Raw genomic sequence first — 24,606 nt, forward strand, 5'->3', positions numbered from 1 at the left:
ACCCTTATACAAGGATACCAAGCCATGGCCAAGATGAGGAGGTCCTGAGGGAAGGATTTTTTTTGCAGCCCAAACCTTCCCTTGCCAGTCCATTTGCAGTCCCACTTCACCTGGGCCACAGCGCTTTGTCTCCTTCTCATCAATTAAGTCTATCTATGAGCAGTCAGAGCGTTAAGCCATGACAACTCCAGCTGTGTCCTCCTCTCAGCTGAGCAAGCCGCCAGGCAAGCAGCTCACAGCTGAGCAAGCCCTCAGCTTACTGTTTCTGTCTCAAAGATGGAGGCTTCAAGAGTGTGTCTGTGTGTGCACAAACTCACAGTTTCAGTACCTACTCAATGCTGAGAGTTCACTTACGATAACTGTCCTTCTCCAGAGGAAGGAATCAAATCTTGATTTGGCTCCTATCTTATGGACTCCTGGATCTTCAGGGTGCAAGCATTTTAGCCCATTCTTGACTTTGCATTTTTCCTAGCACACCTACAATCTCTGGTGGCCAAATCCTAACCTGTTTATTCAAATGCTATCTTTTCTACACGCTTCTGAACAGTAGTTCAATTACAGTCGGTCAGTAACTTTGGAAAGCAAAATAGCTGCGCTGTCCTGTCTATCATTTCGCCTTAGCCAGAACTGGTTGCCAGTGGAGCACTGTGAGCTGTAACCTCTGCCTTTTAGTACGTCGTCAGCACAGAGAGGCCGTCAGATCTTTGTCAGACAAGCCACTTGCGAATGATGACAGCTGGGGACAGAGAACAGGCAGGCCGTGAGGCCGGGCTTTCGGTTTCCGCCTTTACGATGCTCTTTGCAGCCCCCGCATACGGCCCGAGCCGGCACCTCCGCAGCCTGACAGAGCCGGGCGGCAAGGGGGCAGCCGCAAGCCACGGGCCGCCCCTCCCAGCCCCGCAGCGAACGGGGCCGCCCGTGCCCCTCCGCACCGCCAGTACCCTCGGCGGGCAGCTGCCCCGGCCCCAGGCCTGCCCGCCGCCGGGGGGCCGTGCACGCCGCCAGCCCGCCGGTGAGGTGGCCACCGGCCGCATCACCGCGCTGCGCCCTCGCCACAGGGCCGGGCCGGGCCGGGCCGGGCCGGCGCTGGTGCCGGCGCCATGGCGGGCCGGGCCGGGCCGCTAGGGGGCAGGAGGGCCAAGTCGCAGCGGGGGGAAGAGCGGCGCGAGAGCCCGCCGCTGCCGTCACTTCCTGCTGGCGCCTTCGTATCCGGGTGAGGGGGCAGCGCTCAGCTGGAGTGGTAGTTGCCCGCGTCCGGCCCGGGCTGCCGCCACCGGGAGCCTGCGGAGCGCGGGGGGCTCCTCGGTGCCGCCTGCGGGCCCTCCCCGCCTGCCTCGGCCCACGCCCGGCGTGAGTTTGCCGGCGTTCTGCGGGGGTCCCCTGTTGCTGTCGGGAAAGGTACTGGGGGGGGGGCTGGTGGGGTGGTGGTGTCGGTCGGGGCCCGAGGTCGGTGGTCCTGGTCGCCTCCCGCTGGGCTGCCAGGGGCTGAGGCTGTGGGCTGGTGGGGCTCCGGTGGCTGCGGGAGCGGGCCGGGCGCTTGGGCTTACCTACACGGGAGGTGTATCGGCACTTACTTGTGTGCTTCCCCCAAAAGTACACGCTCATTTGGAAAAAGTGCCCGCTGGGACAAGTGTCCTGGAATTGTAAAGATTATGAAACTCTTTTTGGAGAGCCTGGCAACTTCTGCCAGCGTAATCTCTACTGAAAGTCACGGTAAATGCCGTTATAGCCCCTGTGGGACAGCAGTGTTACTACGCTGGGGTTTTTTTGGTTTTGGGAAGGTAACGCCTCCGTTGCTTTTTTTTTCTGGTATTTACAACTTCAGAGACTGAAACAGACACGTTACTTTTGCAACTCAGTCTTGAATTCTGACGTACGGGTTTGTTACTGATGAACTACATCCATAAACTCCTCATGTATGCTCTATGTGATGCTGAGTGTGCCTGGGCTGCGTAGAGATTAATGAGGTGTGTTAACAGGTGTTACATTGCTTCTCTGTACTAGAAATGGAAAAGCTTAGACTGCGCATAAATACCACTCAAATTAAATGTAAATGTCAGGTGGCTTTCTTGTCATGCAATATGGGTCTGTTTCTTCAGCAGAATCAAAAATAACTTTCATCAATACATAATACTTAAAATAAAAACCACATTCCACTGTAATATGTTACTTTTCCTTGAGATGAACACTGTTATGTCTTGTGTCTTGTAATTTTTCTAAAATTAAACTTAAAATGGAAGGGAGCAAATAAAAATTCACTTTTAAACATGACTAAAGTAAATAGTAATTGTGAAACTTAAAAGTATGTAGTATATTTGTTTAGTTAGTATCTTCTTCTGAAAGGAGATAAAACTAGCACACAATCAATTCTTTTAAGCAATTTCTGGAAATAAATTGTAGATTATTTCAATTTTTAAACCAAGAGTTTAAAAGGTAACTAGTATTTCTTGTTGCCTAATTTTGATTTTTTTTTTTTTTTTTTTTTTTTTTTTTTAAAGTAGGTGGAAGGATACATGTTCACTTCAAGTAGAAAGGAGAATGTTCCCAAATTCCTCCAACTCGGGTCGTCCACCCTTCCCTCCAAAGCAGAAGCAGCAACAACAGCAGAGTGATTGCTTCAATAAGCTTCCTCTAAATACACCACCTACTCTTCTCCCTCATCAGCAAGTTACTGATACTCAGTTTAACTTTCAGAATGAAGCGTAAGTACAGTAAGGTTTGATAGCAGGGATTGGGTTCAAAAAGAGAGTTAACAGTCTTTTGAAAGAAGTATTTCAGTTTATGGAGAATGTTTGTCACTGTTTTTAACATTAAACTGCATTAAGCTTTAAAAAATAGGAAGGTGTCCTGTAAAACAGCTGTATCATTTCTGTTAGTGACCTGCAAGCTTTAATGCTCTCCTGCATTGTGCATAATGCATGAGATGCCATTGCACAGATTATATTTTATAATCCACAGTTCCGTTTTAGAGATCTTCATTTGTATTTGTTTACTGGAGAAAACAGAGAGGAGATGAGAAGGGGAAGAACATTTATTCTTGGGGCTAGATTTGAAGATACCATAGTGTTCTTTAGGCTCTTAAATTTAACAGTACCTTAAGTTAGTTTGTTTGCTAACCAATTCTTACACACGTGCTATGAAAAATGACCCTCTTCTATTTTTTTTTAATGAAAAATATATACTGAAATATCTTTTCGAGTAGAAACGACAGATGTATTGCTTCTAAGAAAAAAGTGACATGACTTGCTGAGTTTAGTGTTTGCCTAAGAAAAACTACCAACCCATAAAAAGCATCTTAGTTATGATATGAATAACAGTTACTGACTGTGGTCTTTCCAGGGCTCTTCCGAGTGGGAACCTTGCAACTATTCCAGCTGTTACGCAGCAGCCAATGCCTAATGGAAATGGCAGTCCAGCACATGTGTCTGATGCCCCCATAGCCTTTCGAGGAAGAAAGTAAGTTCTTTGTGTGTGTGTGATTAATCCTGTTTGTAAAGTACCCATGGTGAAGCTTGTCTAATATCAACTTCTTGTGCAACTTAAATTTTGTTAGAAATTGCAATACTGAATAATATGTTTTTTTGGTGAAAGAGGCCATGTCATGACTCTTTAAAGCATTTATGTACCTGCTTTTGAGAATTTTAGTACTCATAAGTGACTCAGTATGTGTAGTTTTTCCGCTTCCAACAGCTGTAGCCTTACAGAGCTATGATTTTATGTGCTTTATTTTAATACTGTAATAGATCATAGTCCGTGTGTGCTTGACTATAAGAGGGTTTGTGGTAATTGAGTGTTCTCTTCCTGTTAATCTGTCAAGTTAAGAGTAAGACTGCACCCTCAGTGTTTTATGGGAATTGTGATGGTTTTCTGATGACACACTAGATGTTTCTCCTGATTTTCTTAATTATGTGACGCTTTATTTTCCAAATACAAAGTGTTAAATTCAAGCATATGTAAGTTAAGTTCTTTTTTTTAAGAGGAATTTCATTGAAACATAGTTTTCTACTTTTCAAAAAACTAAACTTACTTGAATATACATAATTTCCTTTGTTACTTTCGGTGCAGCAGAAAGAGGAATTTCAGATGAATATATGCTTTTGTTTTCTTTTAACATTCTAGAAAAAAAATCACTTATCAGTTCAGAAATAGTAGTTGATATCTGTTTGTAATAATTCTGTGAGTCAGCTGATAGGCAGGAAGATTCATGTAATCTGTCTTCAAAATTTTCCTATATGCTATTTCTTTTCCAGATTTAACAGATGAGAAAATAAGTGCGATTAAATATATGGTATTAAGTTATCATTGAGTATATAACTATCACATTAACTAAAGAAGTTCCCGGTTTCATGCTGCATGCATGTTTTCCTCTTGACCAGTCTGGTTTATGGAAACCTATGCTGTTTTAGGAGATTTTTAGTCAACTAGTTAATCCTTAGATCTTGATTTGACTCTTCTTAAGGTATTTTGCTGAACATGAGTTCATGCAAGTTCTTCTCAGTCAAAATAGGCTGAAACAGCATTATGTTTTGATTTAATGTTACATTATGAGTTCCTTTAAGATTCCGGTTAGGTAATGTTATCAGAACTTCTCTCAGACTTGAAAATTGAAATGATGACTTGAGGTCTCTTCAGCTGAATTTTTATTATTAATAATACTATCTGTCCAGGTCTCCACACTACCATGATGCCAGCTTTTCTGACTATAAGAAGTGACTGTAGTTTTATTAATAGTTAATTCTTTGATATATATGAACATATGATTTCATGTTCTTTAATTTAAAAAAAATAATGTATGAGTATCACCATACTGGTCAACCTTATGCAATACTTGATGTATAAACAAAACATGAATGTCCTCTGTTATTCTTTACTGTGGATGGACCACAGCATTCAAGCACTGGTCAGCTTTCAGTACAACTTTTTCTTAATGAAGAGTTAGATGCCAAGGGGCTGTCTGTAAGATCACTACACCTCTTCAAATACATTTGAATTCCTGTGACAGATGACTTAATGAGGACATAGACTAGTGTTTGAACATGAAACATTAGGTTTATGACCTGTGTAGCTTAATACAATCATTAGTTAGATTTGTGAAATTAATAGTGTTTCTTTTCTGCCCAGATTACACAGTTTACTGTCTGTGCAGTCTAAGACAGAGACAAATGCTACATTTTTGAATGGCTATTGTGATAAGCTTCTCTTTTCCCCTCCCCACTACTGAATTTATTTTATTCATCACTGGGTATTCAGAACTGACAAAACTTCTCACTGTACTTATGTTGATTTAAAAGAAAAGTACCCTTATGCAGTCTATATGTATCTTTTAAAAAAACAAAAAACAAACCCTCAAACCCCTATGTTGTCACCAAACTGGTATGACCAGCTTCCTGAGCTGTGCTGCTTAACTGAGCTTGCCATTTAGGTTTCAATTGGTTGATACAGACATTCTTGTAAAGCAGTTCCATCAATTCACTTCAAGGGTAGCTGCACTTTTGCAGTCGTGTGTTCTCTTTTCCCATTCCAGGTTTATTTTACCTAATATATAGAATGGGCACACCTTTTGTTCTGTAGAATACTAGCTTTTAGTGAAATAGTCACATAATTAAGCATTAGTATTTGTATTTTGTAGCAACTGTCTTCTAATGATAGGTTGAAGCTTGCAAACTAGAGGAATTACTGTTTTTCTCTCTCTCTCCCTCAGGAGACTCAGTGATCAAAGTATTCCACATGATGTCAAACGGCAGCGGCTTCATTCCCATCGTTCTGAAACAACCGTTCTTAACCAAGCAGTGCCTTTACCCGTGGAACATAGATACTCCCTCCCAGGATCAAATCAATCACCACTGTTCCATGCACATTCCATACCAGATTTAACTGGATGTGTCCCTCCATTGCGATATACTTTGTTTCCAGACCCTATAGAAACCCCGCTCCCTGTGGCCAAAGATAAGGTAGTAGCTTTCTATGCCTGTGCTTTACATCTGCCTTCTGAGTAAGCAGGGTCCAGTGGTGCTGTGGGAGACCATAAAAATTTCTGCAAGGTTATTTGACAGTGTCATGGGGTCTCTATCACTGAGCTGTCATTAGAAGGAATATCAATAAATGTAGCTGCCACTATGGTCTTGTGTAGCCTTGTTGGAGTTTGGAGCGTTTTTGGGGTAGGGGTGTTTCGCTTGTGTTGTTTGGTTTCCATACTAACATCAGGAAACCTACGTGTCCGCTCCAGGAAGTAGAAATTGGAGTGATGGTCCATGTGACACATGATGGGGACAGGGAAAATCCTGATGAAAAAAAAAACCCCACCCTAGTAATGTGAGAGAAGTCCATTCTGAATAAATACAGTATTTCGCCTGTAAAGATGTCCTCTACATCTCTTCAGAAGGAGGTAAAAGTTACTGTCCTAGCTGTTCTGGAATATAGAAGAGGATGTCTTCTTTAGGTGGACAGTGGAGTTGGAAATGTGTGGTTTTTAAAAAAAAAAAAAAAAAACACAAACATGTGGCTAATCAGTCTTTGTACTTTTATCTGCACCAGCATGACAGAAGTTTGGGTTTGGTTTTTTTAGTATAAATATGCCTGTTGATTGTAACCTATAGCACTGTTGTGAAAGAGAAACAGTTAATACCTCCTTCTACCAAAGAGCTGACTACTTCTTTAGTAGTTTGTGTGGGATAAAAAAAGAAAGCTAACTGAAATCAGTCTTAATATTCATTTTTCTCCCTATTACTGGTAGGCACACTGTTGACATTGAAGTCAGCAGAAGATTCCTCTGGTATTTCACTGCTTATTCCCTGAAAGGCTGCAGGTACTGATGAGGCAAAAACTATTTTCTATAGATTGAACAAATTTAAATTTAAAAACTTTGCAGAAGTTTCTTCCAGGGAGTTGTTCAATATGAAGTCAGGGTGGATAAAACTCTAGACAATGGAATAGGTCATGCAAAACAATGCTGGATTTTTTTTTTTTTTTAAATGCAGTCCTCTGTTTCGTGTAATTGCATCTCTGGCAGGAAAGAATGTTCACTTTTCTGTATCCTTACTTTTTGAATATGTGTGTCAAGTTAAGTCAGCAGGTTTTGGAGTTATTTCAAGCATGTCAGCAACAGACCTGTGATTTGAACAGAAAAGAGCTCTGCAGAACAGAACTCCAGAGAGAAATTCAGCAAATTTTTCCACGTATGTTTTGAATTTGATTACTTAATATCAGTCTGAATGTTCTTCAGGTTCGCAGTTCTTCCTTCCTCTTAAACTATGATATGTTACATCAGTTTTTATTCTGTTCTTCTTCTGTTACAGAGAGCAGACTCTTTTTGGTTGGGTCCTCGCTGAATGGGTTTGGCACTCGTAGCAGCGATGGTGACTTGTGCCTGGTGGTTAAAGAAGAGCCAGTAAGTAATTTAAAACATACAGTTAAAACAAAGTCTGCTTTTAGAATGTATGTGCTTTTATAAGATTGGATTCTAAAATGAGAAACAAATGGTCAAATCCTTTTGATTTAATAACATATTTTTGTACTCATAATAGCTATGAACTGTGGGCCCAATAATGTTGCAAATATGAATTTAACCCTATAAAAAATAAGCATTACCTTCACTTCATAAGTGAAAAAAGCGCAGCATAACAGAGAAGTAAATTGCCTAGAATCATGAAGAAAATTGTTTAGAGAACTTTTAACTCATTTTAGATGCAGGAACAACTCTTAATAACTACAATTTTTTCATTTCATTGTTTAGATTCATAGTCACTAATTTTAGTGAGCAGGCATAAGAAGGAATTTGATATGCAAAGTATCTTAAGTGTTTTTGGTGAGAGAAAATGTTTAAGTAGAATTTAGATTTCTTTTTTGTTACATCTTTTCTCTCAACCTAAGTAGAGCATAACTTTGAAAGAATTGAAGCATCATTGAAAAGGAAGGAAAGGACATTTTTGTGTAAGTGGGGCTAGGTTTTCATCAAGTTCTGATTTGTGAATGTCTGATAGTTACTTTGCATACTGAATATGAATTGGTCTGTCTGGCTTTTGCCACACTAAATGTGTATGTAGGCTGTGGAATGTGTTGGTACACATGTTCATTATTCTGAGAATTAATTCTATTTGAAAAGTAAGGCATGCTTACTTGTAACCTCTAAAAGAGAGATACCAACTTTTTTCTTTAATTTTGATGTCATATTTCAGGTGAACCAGAAGACTGAAGCAAGGCATATACTCAGCTTAGTCCAAAAACTCTTCAGTACTAAACTTTGTAAGTTTCCAGTTATAGTGAGGTGGTAAGATTATTGACAATTATGGAAAAAGTATTGATGCACAATTGTAACTAATTTATGTAATTGCATTTTGTCTAGCTTCTAATCGTAGTATTGTTTGGAGAAAAGCTATAAGTATTTAGTAATGTTACTTATCTTGGTGCTGGTGGATAGTAATTAGAAAAACATAATGGTTGCCTTGCAAACTTGTGGACTTGAAAAACAGGTAGCATCTATAATGACTTTTGAATTATAAAACACAATTGGAGGGGTGGGGAGTAGATTTCTGTTTGGGAAACCTCTGTTGGTGAACTCTGACTACTCTTTTAGATTGCAGTGCCTTCCTGGGGACAATGGTCTAAGAATTTGTAAAATAAGATGTCACTCACAGTAGACTGTGTAGAATTGATTATTGGGGGGCGAGGGAGGGGCTTGATACCAGTGAAATAATTAACTTAGGTGCCTAGTGAAGAAAATATTAACTGTTGATAGTACCAGCACATATAGGAGAAACAGGTAAATTCATAGTTTGTAAGTTGTTGTTTGGACTCCCTTCAGATAAAGAATTCACATGGGCAGTTCTTGACTTAAACGTGAAAGCATCCTATTTCAAAGAGGCTTTGGTAGCATCCTTTGAATTATAAAAGACCCTGTCATTTATTGATACCAATGACTGTGTCCCCCTCCTTATCAGACTTGTGATATATTCTTTGATGCCACTCCTTATGTTGCTTTTCTGAACAATCCTGCAATGGTAAAAGGAACAAACCATGCAGACTTCAAAATTTCTTCATTGGCAAGTATGCATACCCAGATTTCAACAGCTCACTTGAAGAGAGACTTGATAGATCCATTGCAGAATAGGCATCTGATATTTAATGGCTTATTACTATTGTATATTGAAGTTTGCATAAGGAGTCCAGAACTTAGTCTGGGTTTGCCTAGAATGCGAGTCATTCCGGTGCTTTCTGAGAAGCACCATGATAATATAGTTGTGTTTTCAGGGATTAGAAAGGGAGCATCTAAATAAACTATCACCCTCTTCTTTTTTCAAGAGTTTGTGTTCTGTGACAGAGCTTTAGACAAAATCAAGTTTGTTTGCCAGGGAATGTGAGTATCAGAAAGACATGATGTTCAAGTGCGAGCAATCCCTGAAGGTTTTTGTTTGTGCCATTGCTCATTTTTTATGGTTTCCTAATTCTCCATTATCTTGCAAGTGCCCTTGGTCAGCTTCATTTAATCAAAATGTTCTTTGGAATGTGAGGCAGGACAAAACACTACCGATATTACCACTCCTGTCAGACTCTTAATTGTGCTATGTAGACCTCTTAGATCATCTCTTCATAATCTTAACATCACTGTGGGCATGAATCCCTATACCTAGCCATCTGTCCTTCTGTCTGTGTATGGGTGCTCTGTGGATAGAACTGGTAGATAAAAGTTGTTTGAAAATGTTCACCTGATTAAAAATGAAAAGGCTTTGCCATATGGGTCTTCCCCTTTGGATTTAGTTCATTTACAAACTGTAGCTCAACTATGGTAAGGTTCAGTACTTCTGAAACAAGGGGGTTGCCCAGTTATTTTGGTTAAAGCTTATTTAGGCAAATATAATTGTCAGCCATAATTTCAGAACAGCTTGTGGGTTGGTTTTGGTTGGGGGCAGGGAGGGTGTTCCCCCCAGGCTAGACTTCAGAAGCTAATAGATTCATGTGCTTTTTCTTCGCCTGTGGGGAAACAATCTTAGCAGTATGCACTTCAGTGGTGTCTGTTGGCACTCTGGGTTTGTGGAGTCAGGTTTACGTGCTTAGAAATGGCTGTTCATTGATAGCTCCAGATGAGCTGCTAAGTTCTTTTTTTAATAGAACTTCAGTTTTAAGTGATTTCCTACCTTCTGCTCTCTTCAGAAGTCAGCTGCTGCTTAAATATCAAGGATGTACATACATTTAAAGAAAAAGCCTACAGAAATTGTAATTCTTTTGAGATGTTACTTCAACTTGAACCAGAATTCTAGATTGCAACTTCGAAAGGGCTAGCAGTGCATGTATGTTGCTGCTGTGTACAGGCAAGTGTAAGATTTGTCTTACCGAGCTTCTTTAAGAATTGCAATTTCATTCCAACAGTATTCTGTATTTTATTGCATGTGCTTTTTAACAGCCTAAAAGGTATGAAGCTTCTTCTGATCATTATTTTAAAGTTTTGTGCTGTCCAGTAAATAGGCATTCCTGTAATCTTAAGGTAATCCTTCTTTGGCAGTACTAGTTAAGTATTTCTTTCTTTCTTTTGTAGAAGAAAGACTGCAGCATGTTCTCAAGTGTATGAGCTGTCATTAAACTTATTCCTTGCTTCATGCAAGAGAAGGAAATAAAAATAGTTTGGGCCAAACATGAAAGCTAGCAAAGTATGTTCTAAGATGTAAGAGAAGCAAGAAGGGGGAGGAAAGATGTTATTTAAAACAAAGTTCTTGGGCTGGTTTTGTGGAAGAGTTGAAGAACAACAAGAAATAAGGAGGAGATTGTGGCATAGGTAATGTTCTAGAGCTTTTTTTAACCTTTTTACAGATCACTTCAGAAACTTGGGAGAGGTTTTTTGTAGCTGTGCCTCTCCTAACACCTTCCTATTTGTTCTCGCACTCTGTGATGTTCCTGTACATTTCAAAATAAGGGCTACAGGAAAAGTGTGATTCTGTGTTTGTTTCACCTTAATTCCATGATTGGTAAATTAGGAAGTATTGCAAGTACGGATTAGTTCAGTGTCTTTCACAAATTTGTCTTTCTTTAAGGTAAATCACCTTCAGAACTTGTAAGTGCTATCTCTTCTATCCGTTGTATACAGATAACTGTGGTTGGTAGATTAGTGTTTCATTCTAGGAGGTTTGGGAAGTAGATTCAAAATTTAGCTAAGCTACAGCTTACTTCAGTTTCAGGCTTGCAAAAGGTAACAAGTGTGAGCAAGGAATTTGAGCCCATCAGATTTAAAGTCTTAGAGAATAGGCTTTTCTGTGTTGTCATTCTGCATCTAGAATACTGCCTGAAATGAAGACGTGTTCTTGTTTTGAATAGTCACAGAGTAAAGTAGGTCTTAAAGGTATGTATTGTCTTTCTTCTAGAGCAGAGAGATGTAAGGATAGCAGTAATACATCTTCTGTTTCAAAGACTAACAAATTACGTGTAACTTTGACTTATTTGTTCAGACACCTGCACATATCTATTTCTTACAATATTGGCTAACATTCCCAGAACTGTCAATGTCTTTTAGAAATGTGAAACATTAATTTGGGGTGAAAACTGTTACAACGTATTGAAGAGACTATAATCCAAACCACTGAGAGTAAATATCAAACTGATTACTCTCTTTGGATTTGTCTCGGCAGGACTCATTTGAAAAACAACTTAGCAGTACTGGGTTGGCTGGTGTTTACTATCTGAATAAATAACGAAGAGCTCATTTTCTCTTACTTACACAAAGAGGTGCAGTAGTGTTGAGACTAGGCTATCAGAGTGGAATCTGCCTAACAGTTTTCTGGAGGGGAATGTGCAACAGCTAGGACAAGCAAGGGAACTTGAACTTGAATGACCATGAAGGACTATGGAGATCAACAATTAATTCATCCCCTGCTGTGTTGTGCCCTCCTAGATTCTTTATGACTCTGGATTCAGATTTCTGTAGTGTAAGCCTATCAATGAAAGCAGGCTGCGTGTGCAGGATGCCAAAGATCTTTTTGGAATATATTATGTTTGGGATTAATGTTTTGTACAGTCGCTTAATCTTTTATTCTGTAAAAGGAAAGAGGGACCTAATGCTGTTTAATGTGAAATTCTGCATGAATAAGTTATTTATGAAACAGTGCTTAGTCGTCTTTGAAGTGGTTATATTCTTTTTCACAACAGCTGAAGTGGCATTTGTGACTTTTTCATAGACATGCCCAAAACTGTGGAGCAGCTATGTGGAATTCTTCACATGTATTTTGGTATAGCCCCTCTAGTCATAGCTTCAAGGTCAGATAGTCAGGTTACTAAGGCACTTACTCAACCTGTATGTATTTCAGTATTCTACATCCTGTGTTTGTGACTGTTACACATACAAGGGAAGAAACAATCTAATGTATAATAGGGATTCTGCTAACAGTGTCATTGGTGTGAGCCAAGAAAGAGGGTACCAGCAGCAAGTTACTGCCTTCTAACATCCTCTTTGCTTTGTTTCACCCTGGGAAGCAGATTGGGATTATGTTTGGGGATTTTTTTTTCTTTTTCGTACCAACTAATTTGGCACAAGCATCCATGAAGTGTTGGGAAGCATTTGGACACAAGGATGTGTTTGGAAATGGATTGCCCCTAGGATGAGTTCAGTTAACTTCTGAAGGGCACTTGAGAAAGGTCATAGTGAGAAAAGTTGAATTGCTATGGCATGCAGATAGATACCCACCGTTGTCTGCCATGTGCTAATGCGTTGGGCATCTTTGTCTTAAATTTGGTAGTGAAAGGAAAGGAGGCCGAGAGCTCTACATGCTTTATAGCTTCACTCTAAGAACATTCTGGGATGTTGGAGGAGGGATGCTTGGATGTGTCTGCAGGTGCAGCTGGAAAGAGGGGACTCCTGTGTAAGTTGTACTAGATTGTATGTTCAGTGAACATGGATTGGAGTTCTGTAAGATGCTTCCTTTAACATTAGTAAGTTAATAAGATTATATCTTTTTGAGTGCCACTCCGTGTGTTACTTAGGATCATACAATGCCTTTAAATCCAGATAAAGGATTACCTCAGGTCGAATCTGTCTAAACATGCGTATCCATAGAACACTTTCAGAAAGTTTCAAAATTAAAAAAAAAAGTAAAATTTGTTTTAATTGAATATTGCACAGTAGGGTTTTATCAAACCTGAAATCGTCATCCAAATGCAATGGAGATGACACTGTTTAATGAAGGTTACTATCCAAACTACAGAAATAGCTTCCCCGCACTTCCCATCCCGCCCCCCCTGTAAAGTGAAGATCAGCTTTTATTTAGGTTAGTTTGCATTACTTCTAGCTATGTCATACTTATTTATGCTAATTTGAGGTTAATTTATAGAAGCAAGGGGAAAATGTATGATGTTAGATATGGGCAAATTCAAGTGGTCCTAGATTTTGCAAGAGAAGAAATTACTAAAATCGTGCCTTTTGCCCAAACTCATATCATGTAACCTACAGGTTCTGCTTTTCTTTGTCTTTTCCATTACTTTCTTGGGTGCATTTCTCATTCAGGATTATGGGCAACTACTAAGTATAGCCTGGGATATCATCAAGAGTAGGGAAATCGCAGATAATATGACTCATGCAGCAGTTTGGGGGAGCTGAGTGCAAAGGTGCATTTGCTGGCACTGTGTGAGTCTGGCAGAGCTTAGTATGTTTGGGGTCGGATGGTCTGGCATTGAGCATGTGTGTCTGTACCTTGTGGGTAGTCATCTGAGGTGCAGTCCTGTGACTGTATATTTATTGCATGTCCTATCACCATTAAAACAAAAGGCAGGTAAAGCTTACCCAGACTTTGATGGAAAGCGTTGTCCTGTTTTCTCTAACAATTCAACAGGAAATGTGTTTCTTGGTATGTACCTTAGTCAAATAAACAGTTTTTAAGGGAAGTTTTAAGCATAATCAGTGCATAGTGAAGACACAGTTATGTTATTTATTTTACTGATCAGAAAATATTAATTTCAACTGTACGCAAACTAGACATGATTTAAAAGTACATGGCTAATCATGTGTCCATTGCTACAATGTAGTGCTGGGCTTAAGTGTCTGGCCATCCTGGATGGATATGTTCTTGGTCTCCTCTTTTTGACCCTTAATTATAACTATTCAGGATTTCTCTTACAAGTACTGCTCAGTGAAAGCATTATAGAACTGCATTCCTTATGCTCAAATTTCTTGAATATACTTCCCACAGAAAAATCTTCCACTAATGTTTATCTCTAATGTTTAGTGCGTTTTTTCCCCACACACTTTCCTAGATTGTATTTTTGCTGCAGTTGCTAAAGGTTACTTAGTTTAGCACAACCCTTCTGCAAATATTTTTGCTAAATTTTATAAGCTACTGTTTGCTATAAATCAGTCAATAGGACTCCACTTTAGTTTTTTTGGTGGGTTTTTTGGTGGTTTTTTTTGTGGTTTTTTAAGATCAGCATCTTATATGAAACTGAATTGGATATTTTTCTCCCTTTCAGCAAGCTACATTGAGCGACCTCAGCTGATTCGAGCAAAAGTGCCAATAGTGAAGTTCAGGGATAAAGTCAGGCAAGTATTCCGTTCAATATAATTTTTTAGACTGACACAGGAAAGTACTCTATATATGTACTGTCCATATGAGTAGTCCCACTGAAGTCATGCTTTGTATATTTGTGTCCTACTATAGTTGTATTGCAAATTTGTACAGCTAGTGTGCAGTGGCAGTCAGCTTACTTCCTTGATGGCCTGAAAGACCTCTTGTGGTTGAGATGCTGTTCAGTTTCTGTGGTGTGAATTAGTAGCAGTACATCACTGCCATGGTTTAACCCCAGGCAGCAACTAAGCACCACACAGCCACTTGCTCACTTCCCCCCGACCCGGTGGGATGGGGGAGAGAATCAGGGGAATAAAAAAAGTAAAACTCGTGGGTTGAAGATAAGAACAGTTTAATAGGACAGAAAGGAAGAAAATAATAATGGTAATAATAACAATAATAAATTACAATAATAATAAAAGAATTGGAATATACAAAACAAGTGATGCACAATGCAATTGTTCACCAGTCGCTGACTGATGCCCAGTTAGTTCCCAAGCAGCGATCCGCCCCAGGATCAGGCCAACTCCCCTGAGTTTATATACTGGGCATAACATCATGTGGTATGGAATACCCCGTTGGCCACTTTGGGTCAGCTGCCCTGGCTGTGTCCCCTCCATCTTCTTGTGCCCCTCCAGCCTTCTTGCTGGCTGGGCGCAAGAAGCTGAAAAATCCTTGACTTAGTACTACTTAGGAACAACTGAAAACATCAGTTTGTTATCAACAGTATTCTCATACTAAATCCAAAACATAACATGATACCAGCTACTAGGAAGAAAATTAACTCTATCCCAGCCAAAGCCAGGACACACATTCATGTAATAACATAGTTTGCCTATTCTTTGTAAATAGGACTTTGAACAACTGTCTTGTATCTAAGTATCTTATCCTGCCTATATCCTTGTAAAATTTTGCAGCCCTGTCTCTGTCTTTTAAAAACAAATAAGCCTACTTCTGTGGCCTCTCTTTATAAAGGCATATCACAATATGCTTTTATCACAATATACCTTTATCAGGCAGAAACCCCGCTGTGATAAAACTGAATCTGTCATATTTACAATTTGAACTAATAAATGTCATCCATTTGAGCTTTTCTTGCATCTGAGATTATATAACACTTGTTAGGGTTTTTGCTTCATACTTTTTTCATTTACACCTAATCCCATATTTACTTCTGCACACTTCCCTGCCTTTTAAAAATTTGAATAATTTTTATCTATTAACTTTCTCCGCTAACAGTACAGAAGGTTTTTTTCTCCCGTGCTTTCTGAAACCATTAAACTTGTCAAGCTAAGATTGGAGTTATTTGACTTAGCTACATATAACAATGGTAGTCTTTTCATAGATACACAAAATGTTAAATTCCTGGTACAAATATTGAATAAATTATGGGGTTATAGGAAAAAATTTTTTTCCAATTTAAAAATCAGAAAAAAAACTTTAAAAAGAACATTTAAGTATGGAAGTGATTATGTCAGAAGATTGAAGTCTTTTTGTAGGCATTTATAGTCCATACCATGGTCACTTGCAAAAAAAAGTAACCATCATGATATTTATATACCTCACAGACAGGATTTAAAGAATTCTTTATTTCCTACTAAATAAAAGTATAATCTTTTAGACTAGAAGCTGTCCATTACATTTTTCAGAGGAAAAAACAATTCTGTTCATCATCTGGTTTCCTGTGTTCTTTTTCTGGAAGAAGGGAATGGCGGGGAATGACATGACTGTGGGTTGGTTTTTTTGTTTTGTTTTGTTTTTGTCTTTCCAGTTATCTTTCTCTTACATAACCTGTCACCTCCACTCATATTTTGTCTCTTTGTTTAAGCATCTGTCTTCTTCCAATCTCTTATCAGCCTCTGTCTTTCATAGGCTTATAAATATACATAAATGCACATTCATTCATTTTTTCAGAGGTCTTGAAAAATGGATTGAATATTCTGTACCCAGGTCACTAAGCTTATTTTAGCTAAAACCAGAAACTAAACATGACAAGCTTCCTGTGAAAGCTAGTTTTCTTGATGCCCAGCTGCTGGGAGAAGATGGTAGAATTCAGTGTGTGGTATCTCTGCATCTGCATTCTAATGTGTTGCCAATGGTCCATATATACCTGAAAATTGCCATTTCCCACTTACTTTGATTTGATGAATGAGAAAGCATTCAGTTTGTGTTTGTTCTCCTTTTTCATCTTAAAGGGGTTTTTAGTGCTATAACAGTAAGGGAAGATCCATTGCACTTAAAGGCTTACTATCTATTTGTTTTTGTAGTCTTTCCCAGGAAATAATTCCGTGCTGGCTCTGCTACCAGACAAGCCTTTGATTAATTAACAAGATTTCCGTACTACAGAGGATGCAAAAGCTTCCTCTTCTACTACACTTGATGTGCAGTTGACTCTTTTCCTCATCTTTAGTGCTTTCAGTAGGACTTGAGTCCCAACAGTACAAAACCTTTTTCACTTGCCATAATTGCTACATCTATTAAATGTGCATATTAAAGTACAAAATAACGGCAACAGAACTTGCTTAATCAGCATCCGGTAAAGAGTAATCTTGTCAGTTGGGGTTAATTGGAATTGCACATGCAGCCTGACATATTTATTTATTATATTTGCACACACAACTAATATTCTTACTGGTGTTTACGCTTATTTTTACAACTGTCAAGCAGTAGCCCAAGCTTGTTTATTTCCTGTACTATTATGTACTATGCTCTTAAAACATAGGCTTGATATTAATTCCGGTTTGAAATTATGTAACATTTCTGATGTAAAGAATGTTTTAATGTAGTTAATGTTGTCAAAAACCTTTTGTAGGCATCAAATTAATGTGTTTTATCCAGTTTAATAAATTCCAGGTCCATGCTCCCCTTACAACAATTCAAGAAAATCCAAAGGAATATTCAGGGAAACAAATGCTATGTGAATTAGACTTGGATATATAAAATGGAAGTAGCTGTACATTGCAGATACCTACTTCTTTGTCAGTAAGAGGCTCTTCTGTTGCAAGTTATGGTGTTGCTATAGTTTATTGGCTATGAATTTAATATCGTTTCTTGAGTACTGTGAGTAGTTAAGTTCTATATGCAATATGAAATTCAGACTTTGGGGTGGGGTGTGATATAAATAAAGCAGGTAGTGCTTGTTTGCTGTGTTGTTATTTGCTGTTAACAGCATGAAACAGTTATTAAAACTTTTATCACAAAACATGTAATGTTTATTAATAAGCAGTTTTCATTTCAAAGTGCTTGCTGATTATCTCTGACCATTGTTGCAGAAAAGAGATTCTTAACTTTTTGATCTGTTCCAATTCTCCTTCTCAGTTCATTGGCATGATTTCCAAAACTAATACCTCAGAGAATCCTTGGCATCAAAAGTTGTCCATAGTAAATCATGTAGTGTGAGTCTAGTTGGGAGAAAGATTTGTTAAAAATAAAAATAAAAAAATTGTGTATTAAATTGTCATAAGGTCTAAATCTGGATGTACATGTATTCTTTATGTAAAACAACAATTACTTTTTTGTAACAGTTGAATTCAAATCTATAAGCAATTCAGGTACTATAAACAAAACCAGAGCAGAAATCACAGCATCAAAATTCTTTTTGAAGAAAGTTTCTAAAGTATTATCTTAAAGTTACCTTTCTCCACCCCTGTTACCAAGTAGGCAATAAATATTCTGAAATTGAATACCATGATGCTTGATTCTTTTTCTTTTCTCCTCCCCAATAGCTGTGTGGAGTTTGACTTGAATGTAAACAATGTTGTAGGAATAAGGAATACATTCCTTCTGAGAACCTATGCATACAGTAAGTTTTTAATGTATTTTCTTATTTCTATAAACTTTGCTTTTTGAATTTGTATTTTGGTATTGACAGACTATTAAAATTCAGTTGAATATATCAGGTTACTACATGTCTACCTAATGAGCTGCATTAGATAGCTTTAAGATAAGTTCTTGTTGCTCACTCTAAATATATGCAGAAAACTGATATATCAACTAAGTATGTTTTTAATTGAATATTATAATATTCAGAAGATAAAGATTCTTTGTATTAAGGTCCACATGTTTACTACAAGGGCTGCTTCAGTATTCTGCAGATAACGAGATCATTATACTAATGATTATCTAGTGGTATAACCTCCAGTTTCTTTTATTTCCTTACAGCCACTGATAGGACGTGTAGCTGATAGCTAGCTGTGTCTGTATGCTGTTACAGACTCTTTCCTTGGAAAATCCAAAATACTGTTTCAGTTTTTATACCAACCCCAAAACAAAACTGGTGTTTGTCTCCTCAGGAGTTTGCCTTTTGGGGAAAGATTGCGAAACAGACTTCTGAAGGGGAAGTAATAAGAACAGCACTCAGTGCTAAACTAGGGTTTTCTTACTTAGCATCACAATGTCATTTGGCAGATAAATACAAAAGGCGTGGACTTCGTGCTAATTCTTCTAGGCCACTGGCAGTTCTTCCTTTACCACCTTCTTCAGTTCTTGCATACAGGTGAGGGGTCACTTCACCAAGTCTAATGTTGATACAGTTGTTCCTAGCTTTTGCCATGGATTTCCCCTTTACTGGCCATGGTGCATGCTAATTTTTTTATATACTAATTACTAGCACTAGCAGACAGAAGATCTTATCTCAGAATAAGGTCAATTAAAGAGATATTTTCTACTGTGACACACACATACAAAAGAGTCCTGTTTGGAATTTGAGCCTATCTGCATTTTTCTCTCATGGAAAAATCCTATTTCAGTTAATGCATGCTCATATGATGTCAGTACAGTAATTCTTCTGCATCTCACAGTTAGTTTACTAATAGTCATATTTTTTTAGTTCAACCACTGGTGAATAATGTCAGGAATGAGGTGACTGGTGGTAAGGAGTTTTGCTGTTTCTAAAAGGTCTTCCAGATCTAGGACATTCATTCTGAGAAGAAGAGTGCCACTGACGGAGGCATGTGTGCTGAACCACTGTGGAGAGGTAGTGAGAAAATCACATGATTGATAGGATTTTCAGAATAAGAGAGCACCCCTACTGGTGCTGTTGTAGCATGTCTGTTGTCCTGGATGAAGTGATTACCTATTGATATATTCCTGTCCTGATTTACAGAATACAAAACTTTGCACAATGATGTCAGGTTAGAAAAGATACAGAAGAACATATAAGGGATTGTAAGGCCATCATAAGGCACTGGACTGAGCTGAAGTTCTGCTTCCACGTATCTGCAAATAATAAATTTAGTACGCTGCAAGGTCCTGTGGTGGTGATGAGTGATATCTCCCTACAACAGATTACTACCTTAATTAGAAGGCTATCTGTATTCCCTAGAAATTCAGAAGATCGTACCTAGAATATGACTATTTATGTCTTTCCTCATGAAAAGCATGTGTCTTGGTTTAATGAGATATTGTATCTAACATCTCATCTACATAAAAAGCCAATGAGGACAAGGCAGATTTAAAATTAATGTTTGTATGCAGGGGTTGCTGCTTTCATGGATCTTGAGGAAAACTTACGAATAAGCTCTGTGTCCTCCAACCAGGAGAATTCTCTTCCCTGCCCTCAAAGTTTATATAACTTAAACTGAAAAACAAACAAACAAAAAGTGGTCTGTCGTGGCAGCAAGTTAATTCAGGGAAAATTAGTACAATGAACTGGAGAGAACTTAAAAGTAGAATGTGACACTGCTACATTGACTGATGAATCCAGTCTTGTCTTATCTGCAAGTTACCTGGCATACCCCTTGTAATGTGTCTGTGGATCTTAACTACTCAAAAAACTGGTTTCAAATGCAAGTATTTTTTCTGATTTTTATAAGATGGAGAGTAGTTGTAGAATAACTGAGTAGACTCTATAAATGGTTGCAAAAGGTAACCTTAGAATACAAGAGTATCATGTTGATCAAGTAGGAGCAAATGTTGATTGATTGCTGTCCAGTTAAATGTGCTTTTTTCCCAGATGTATTTATTTTACTTGCAGTTGAGAATCGAGTTCGTCCATTAGTACTTGTTGTTAAGAAGTGGGCAAGTTTTCATGAACTAAATGATGCCAGTCGTGGTACTTTAAGCAGCTATACACTTGTGTTGATGGTTTTGCACTATTTACAGAGTAAGTACTTTCTTTATGTGTTGAAACTGTCCCTTTTAAGTTCAGATTTGTGTAGTTTTCCTCTTTAATAAAATTAAACGCCAGCAGGAGTCATCTTCCACACAGAAAAATCTGAAAATAAAGTGGGTTTACTCCCTTTCCTTAGTGCCTTAGTGCTGCATTTCTCTTTAACTAGTGGACCTCTTCTCTGGAGGCAGAGTTACCAGCTTTAAAAAGGTGTAAAAAAAAAAATAAAAAAACCCCAATGTACCTGCAGGACACAGCATAACTATAAAATAAACTCAAGCGCAAGTTAACAAAAATCTGCCTTTTCACAAAGGGAATAACCTAAACATAACAATTTCGGGGGGGGGGGGGGGGGGGCAGGTTGGTTGGTTTGGGTTTTTTTTTGTTTTGTTTTGTTTTTAAACTTGGGAACTGCCAAGAAAATTCAGAGGGGCAAGAAGTGCTGTAGGGTCATTTTCTGCAAAGGACTGAACATGAGGCATGTGTATATGCAAGAATGTACTACCACGTGGTTAGACTTTTCCACTGATTACCATTTCCTGTAAGGTGGCAGATGTTTAACACCATTAGAAGTTAGAATATTTGACTGCCAGTGGCAGTAGCTTTTCTTGTGACTTCAGTATATTGAAACATTGAACTCTATGGAGCTAGAGAGCTTTACCTGAGAAACTAAGGATCCCTGTTGAGAATTCAATAAACCCATGCAGTCCAGAAATGGTTTTGAGAAATAGATTGAAACGAGCTTATCTCCTGTTTCTTTCTTTCGTTAGAGGAAGTCCATGTTTGTGATTTCTGTAGTTTGCAATTCTTGCTTAAGATTTAAGGAATCATTTAAGAAATCATTTAGCTCAGTATGAGTTTCTTGGTTGGTTATTGGGAGCCACGTGGCTTCAGAAAGGAACACAAGGAACCCCTGAAGTGTACATGTTGTGGAGTAACATCTCTGTAGAAGTATTTTCTTAGTTCCTGTCAATTCATGTATAGACTGTGTATTTTGCTGCTTGTATTCATTCTACATCTTTAATTTTTTTGTAATGTGCTGATTATTCTTGTTCACGTTAGTTTAATGACAACTGGGTTTTAACATTTTATGATCATATCTGTGGACAAATTGCATAGGCTCTCATTTTAGACTTTTCTTCTTTGTCAGTCTGTGTAGGTTTTAATGTTTTTTTTTAAATCAGGTAGAAACAATGTTTAGCTCCTCTGACAGCTTGTTTGGCCTGGAATGTAGATACTTGCTGTTGTGTGGATAGCCAACTATTTATTAGTTTCAAGATCACGCTACATGGACTCCATACTAGGGTGGAAAGCTTTTTATGATAGTTGACTCAAGCTGGTGGCTTGCTTTCAGCTGAACAGTATGTGTAGTAGAGGACCTAGGAGGGTGTTTTGTGTGTTTGGGATCCAGCTGGCTGGGTTACTTGAATTCTTTGATGCCCATACTGTGTGCTTGTTGTTAATGTACCAGTCGTGAGGACAGTAGGACATAAGGTAGTCTATCTAGTGACTGTGGTTTTTTCCTCTACATCTACTGTGGTGGCATTCCACAGATTTCTTTGTTTCTGTGGAAAGAGAAGAAAAGACAGCCAAGTCTGTTGTCACAGCTCTGAAACCATACTGTAGGTGACAGAGTACTTCAATGTAGATCTTTAATATACATCAGGAAAAAAAACTGTAACTGTTAAACAGACGTTGATTTGGCGGAGATGAAATGACAACTTAAAAATGCCGAAGTGATTATTAGATACAAGATTGAAAATGCTGGGAGCTACTGGATGTGAAGATTGCTATGCAAAGGTGAAGTGCAAGCAGGAGAGGAGAAAATGTATCTTAACGTGGTCCAGAAATTAGTGACCATCTTACCAGTGACTTGATAAGCACTTGATAGTGTTACACTTTTAATGGAAAAAGGCCTTTTCACTTGGAAATTTATTCTCAAAATCATTCTCATTGTATTACAGTTACTCCAGAGACTTGTATTGGGTGCTATGTGCAGTCATGGATAGCCAATTACTGAGCTGTGCATAAAAGTAATGCACAAAAGGAAAGAGAGTAGGACTTACAAGGAAGTATAAATGCGTAGGCTTGCCAGAATGTTAACAACCCTGTAAGCATGAGTGCATTTGCTGTAGTCATTTGTGGCAGCTGCCACAGCTGTCTAGGGAAGGGGTAAAAAAGTTCAAATAATCCTTTTCATGCAGAACTGATCAGTTGACTGCCTAGGAATGATCAGCAGTCTACAAACCAAAGAGGAGCCTTTTACCTTGCTTCATCAGCCTTTTCTGCTAAAAAAGGCTGAAGTGTGGCTCTGGACAAAGATCTTGCACCAGCTGTTTGGATTCTGATGTTTTCTTTGTGCAGATTTTAACCTTTTTTTCCCATTTCTGCTACATGCATGTGATGCTGCTGAAAGTAGCTTGTGTCCTAGTCATAGAATTTCTAATAGAGCTTTTTGTTGGTGTTACAGAGGAGGGGAAAAAAAAAAACCCAAAGCTTTCTTTTGCAGTATATAGTGTCTCTGTCTTCACTAGGCAAATTTATTTCCTTCACTACTTAATCCATTTCCATATTCTTAGATTCGTGTGGATGTCTCTGGACCTAAGGTTAGGGTGGCTTGAGTTTATTTTGTAGATACATCAGTGTCTTGTACATGAACTTTCCTCCAGGTAAGAGGTCAATCTATCTTGTACTGTAAGAAAAGGAAAACTCATGTGGCAAATGCTAGTGGTAAGTGGTAACTTTTCCCCTTAACTCCATCCTCTTAGTATAGCATACAGACCCAGATAAAATATCTTGATTGCTTGTATTGCTCAGACTTTGTTGCCTTTTACTTTAGTGTGGCAGAGAGCTGGAAATTATCCAAGATGCTGCAGAAATAAGATGCTCTTGCATATTTCCAAACACCCACAAACAAAAGAATATTGTTAAAACAGCTATGATCATATTCTTAGCAGGCCTGCTAGTTGATATAGTATACTCTTTGAAGATATCCCAAGCGTGTTCTGAGAATTCTGCAGTTCTGATTCTTAGTCCCTAAGGAAAAAGGATTCTGTAACATCTCTTCCCCTGTCACACCTTGTCTGAAGGGTGAATTCAGTCCCAAGTCAAAGTCCTGTGTGCTGAACTTAGTTATCATTCTCCCTAGTGAATGATGTAGACCAATAGTTTAAAAAAATATGCTGAAGACCTGATGTTAAAGGTGTGCTCTATGTGATGTTAAAGATGTGGAGTGCTCTAACAGTTATGTAGCCGCTTTAAGGCTTGAGCGGAATGTGAATACTTTGGGATTTTTTTCTGTCTATCTGTAGGACCATCTAACCTTGGAGATAAGTTTTTTCCCCTGTTATTTTTATTATGCAATGGATGCTCTCCCCATCCATGACTTTCATAAAAGTTGCAATTGTTTAGTTAATTTTGTGTTTGTTAGTTACCGTTAATGTCTACATGATCTTGATAATCTCTTTGCCATTTAGTAGACCAGCTAACAGCATTAGGCTGTATTTATGTATTTTATGGAGATTTTTCTAGCTATGCCTACTAAGTGTGTTGGGCATTTTACCTTTAGGTTACTTTTGGAGACTCAGTATGTAATACTTTGCAGCTGAAGAATATGTACTTTTGCAGTATCTGGAGACTTCCTCTGCTGTGATAGAATCATATGGTATTAGATGTAGGAAGAAAAAGAGTGAAGCGCTGACTTTTCCTTTAGGAGATTTTAGATTAATTTCTTGTAGCCATGAATTAACATGAATTTTAAAGGTGAAGTTGTACCCAGCTGCTGTAGAATTTTTCATGTCTTCTACAAATAGTAGTATCTTAGTAACAGCTTCCCTTAGCTGAATTAACTCCTTATACTACTATATACAAAATATACTAATAGAAGTATTTGTGAATGACTTTTATTTTACAAAATGCATGAAAGTGAAGTTCTTGATAGATGGTTTTAAGGTGGAATATCAG

The 24,606-nt window shown here is 38.3% G+C and overlaps 1 protein-coding gene across 7 annotated transcripts in view; it reads left to right on the forward strand.

Annotated features, from left to right (window-relative positions):
* The first annotated feature begins 1,220 nt into the window (after nt 1-1,220).
* TENT2 (terminal nucleotidyltransferase 2) overlaps nt 1,221-24,606 on the forward strand; it is a 45,135-nt gene continuing 21,749 nt past the window's right edge. Inside the window, exons 1-10 of one of the 7 annotated variants that reach the window (XM_030004811.2) lie at nt 1,221-1,398; nt 2,499-2,702; nt 3,340-3,456; nt 5,702-5,951; nt 7,061-7,175; nt 7,296-7,387; nt 8,175-8,241; nt 14,440-14,509; nt 18,260-18,336; nt 20,509-20,637. In XM_030004811.2, the coding sequence (XP_029860671.1) occupies nt 2,539-2,702; nt 3,340-3,456; nt 5,702-5,951; nt 7,061-7,175; nt 7,296-7,387; nt 8,175-8,241; nt 14,440-14,509; nt 18,260-18,336; nt 20,509-20,637 (1,081 nt within the window). In that variant the 5' untranslated portion in view covers nt 1,221-1,398; nt 2,499-2,538. Of the gene's footprint in view, nt 1,399-1,870; nt 1,968-2,498; nt 2,703-3,339; nt 3,457-5,701; nt 5,952-7,060; nt 7,176-7,295; nt 7,388-8,174; nt 8,242-14,439; nt 14,510-18,259; nt 18,337-20,508; nt 20,638-24,606 lie in introns of those variants that run through there. The other 6 variants (XM_030004813.2, XM_030004815.2, XM_030004814.2 and 3 more) reach the window with 6 other exon arrangements.

Source organism: Aquila chrysaetos, chromosome Z, assembly GCF_900496995.4.
Source record: "Aquila chrysaetos chrysaetos chromosome Z, bAquChr1.4, whole genome shotgun sequence".
Classification (NCBI taxonomy): domain Eukaryota; kingdom Metazoa; phylum Chordata; class Aves; order Accipitriformes; family Accipitridae; genus Aquila; species Aquila chrysaetos.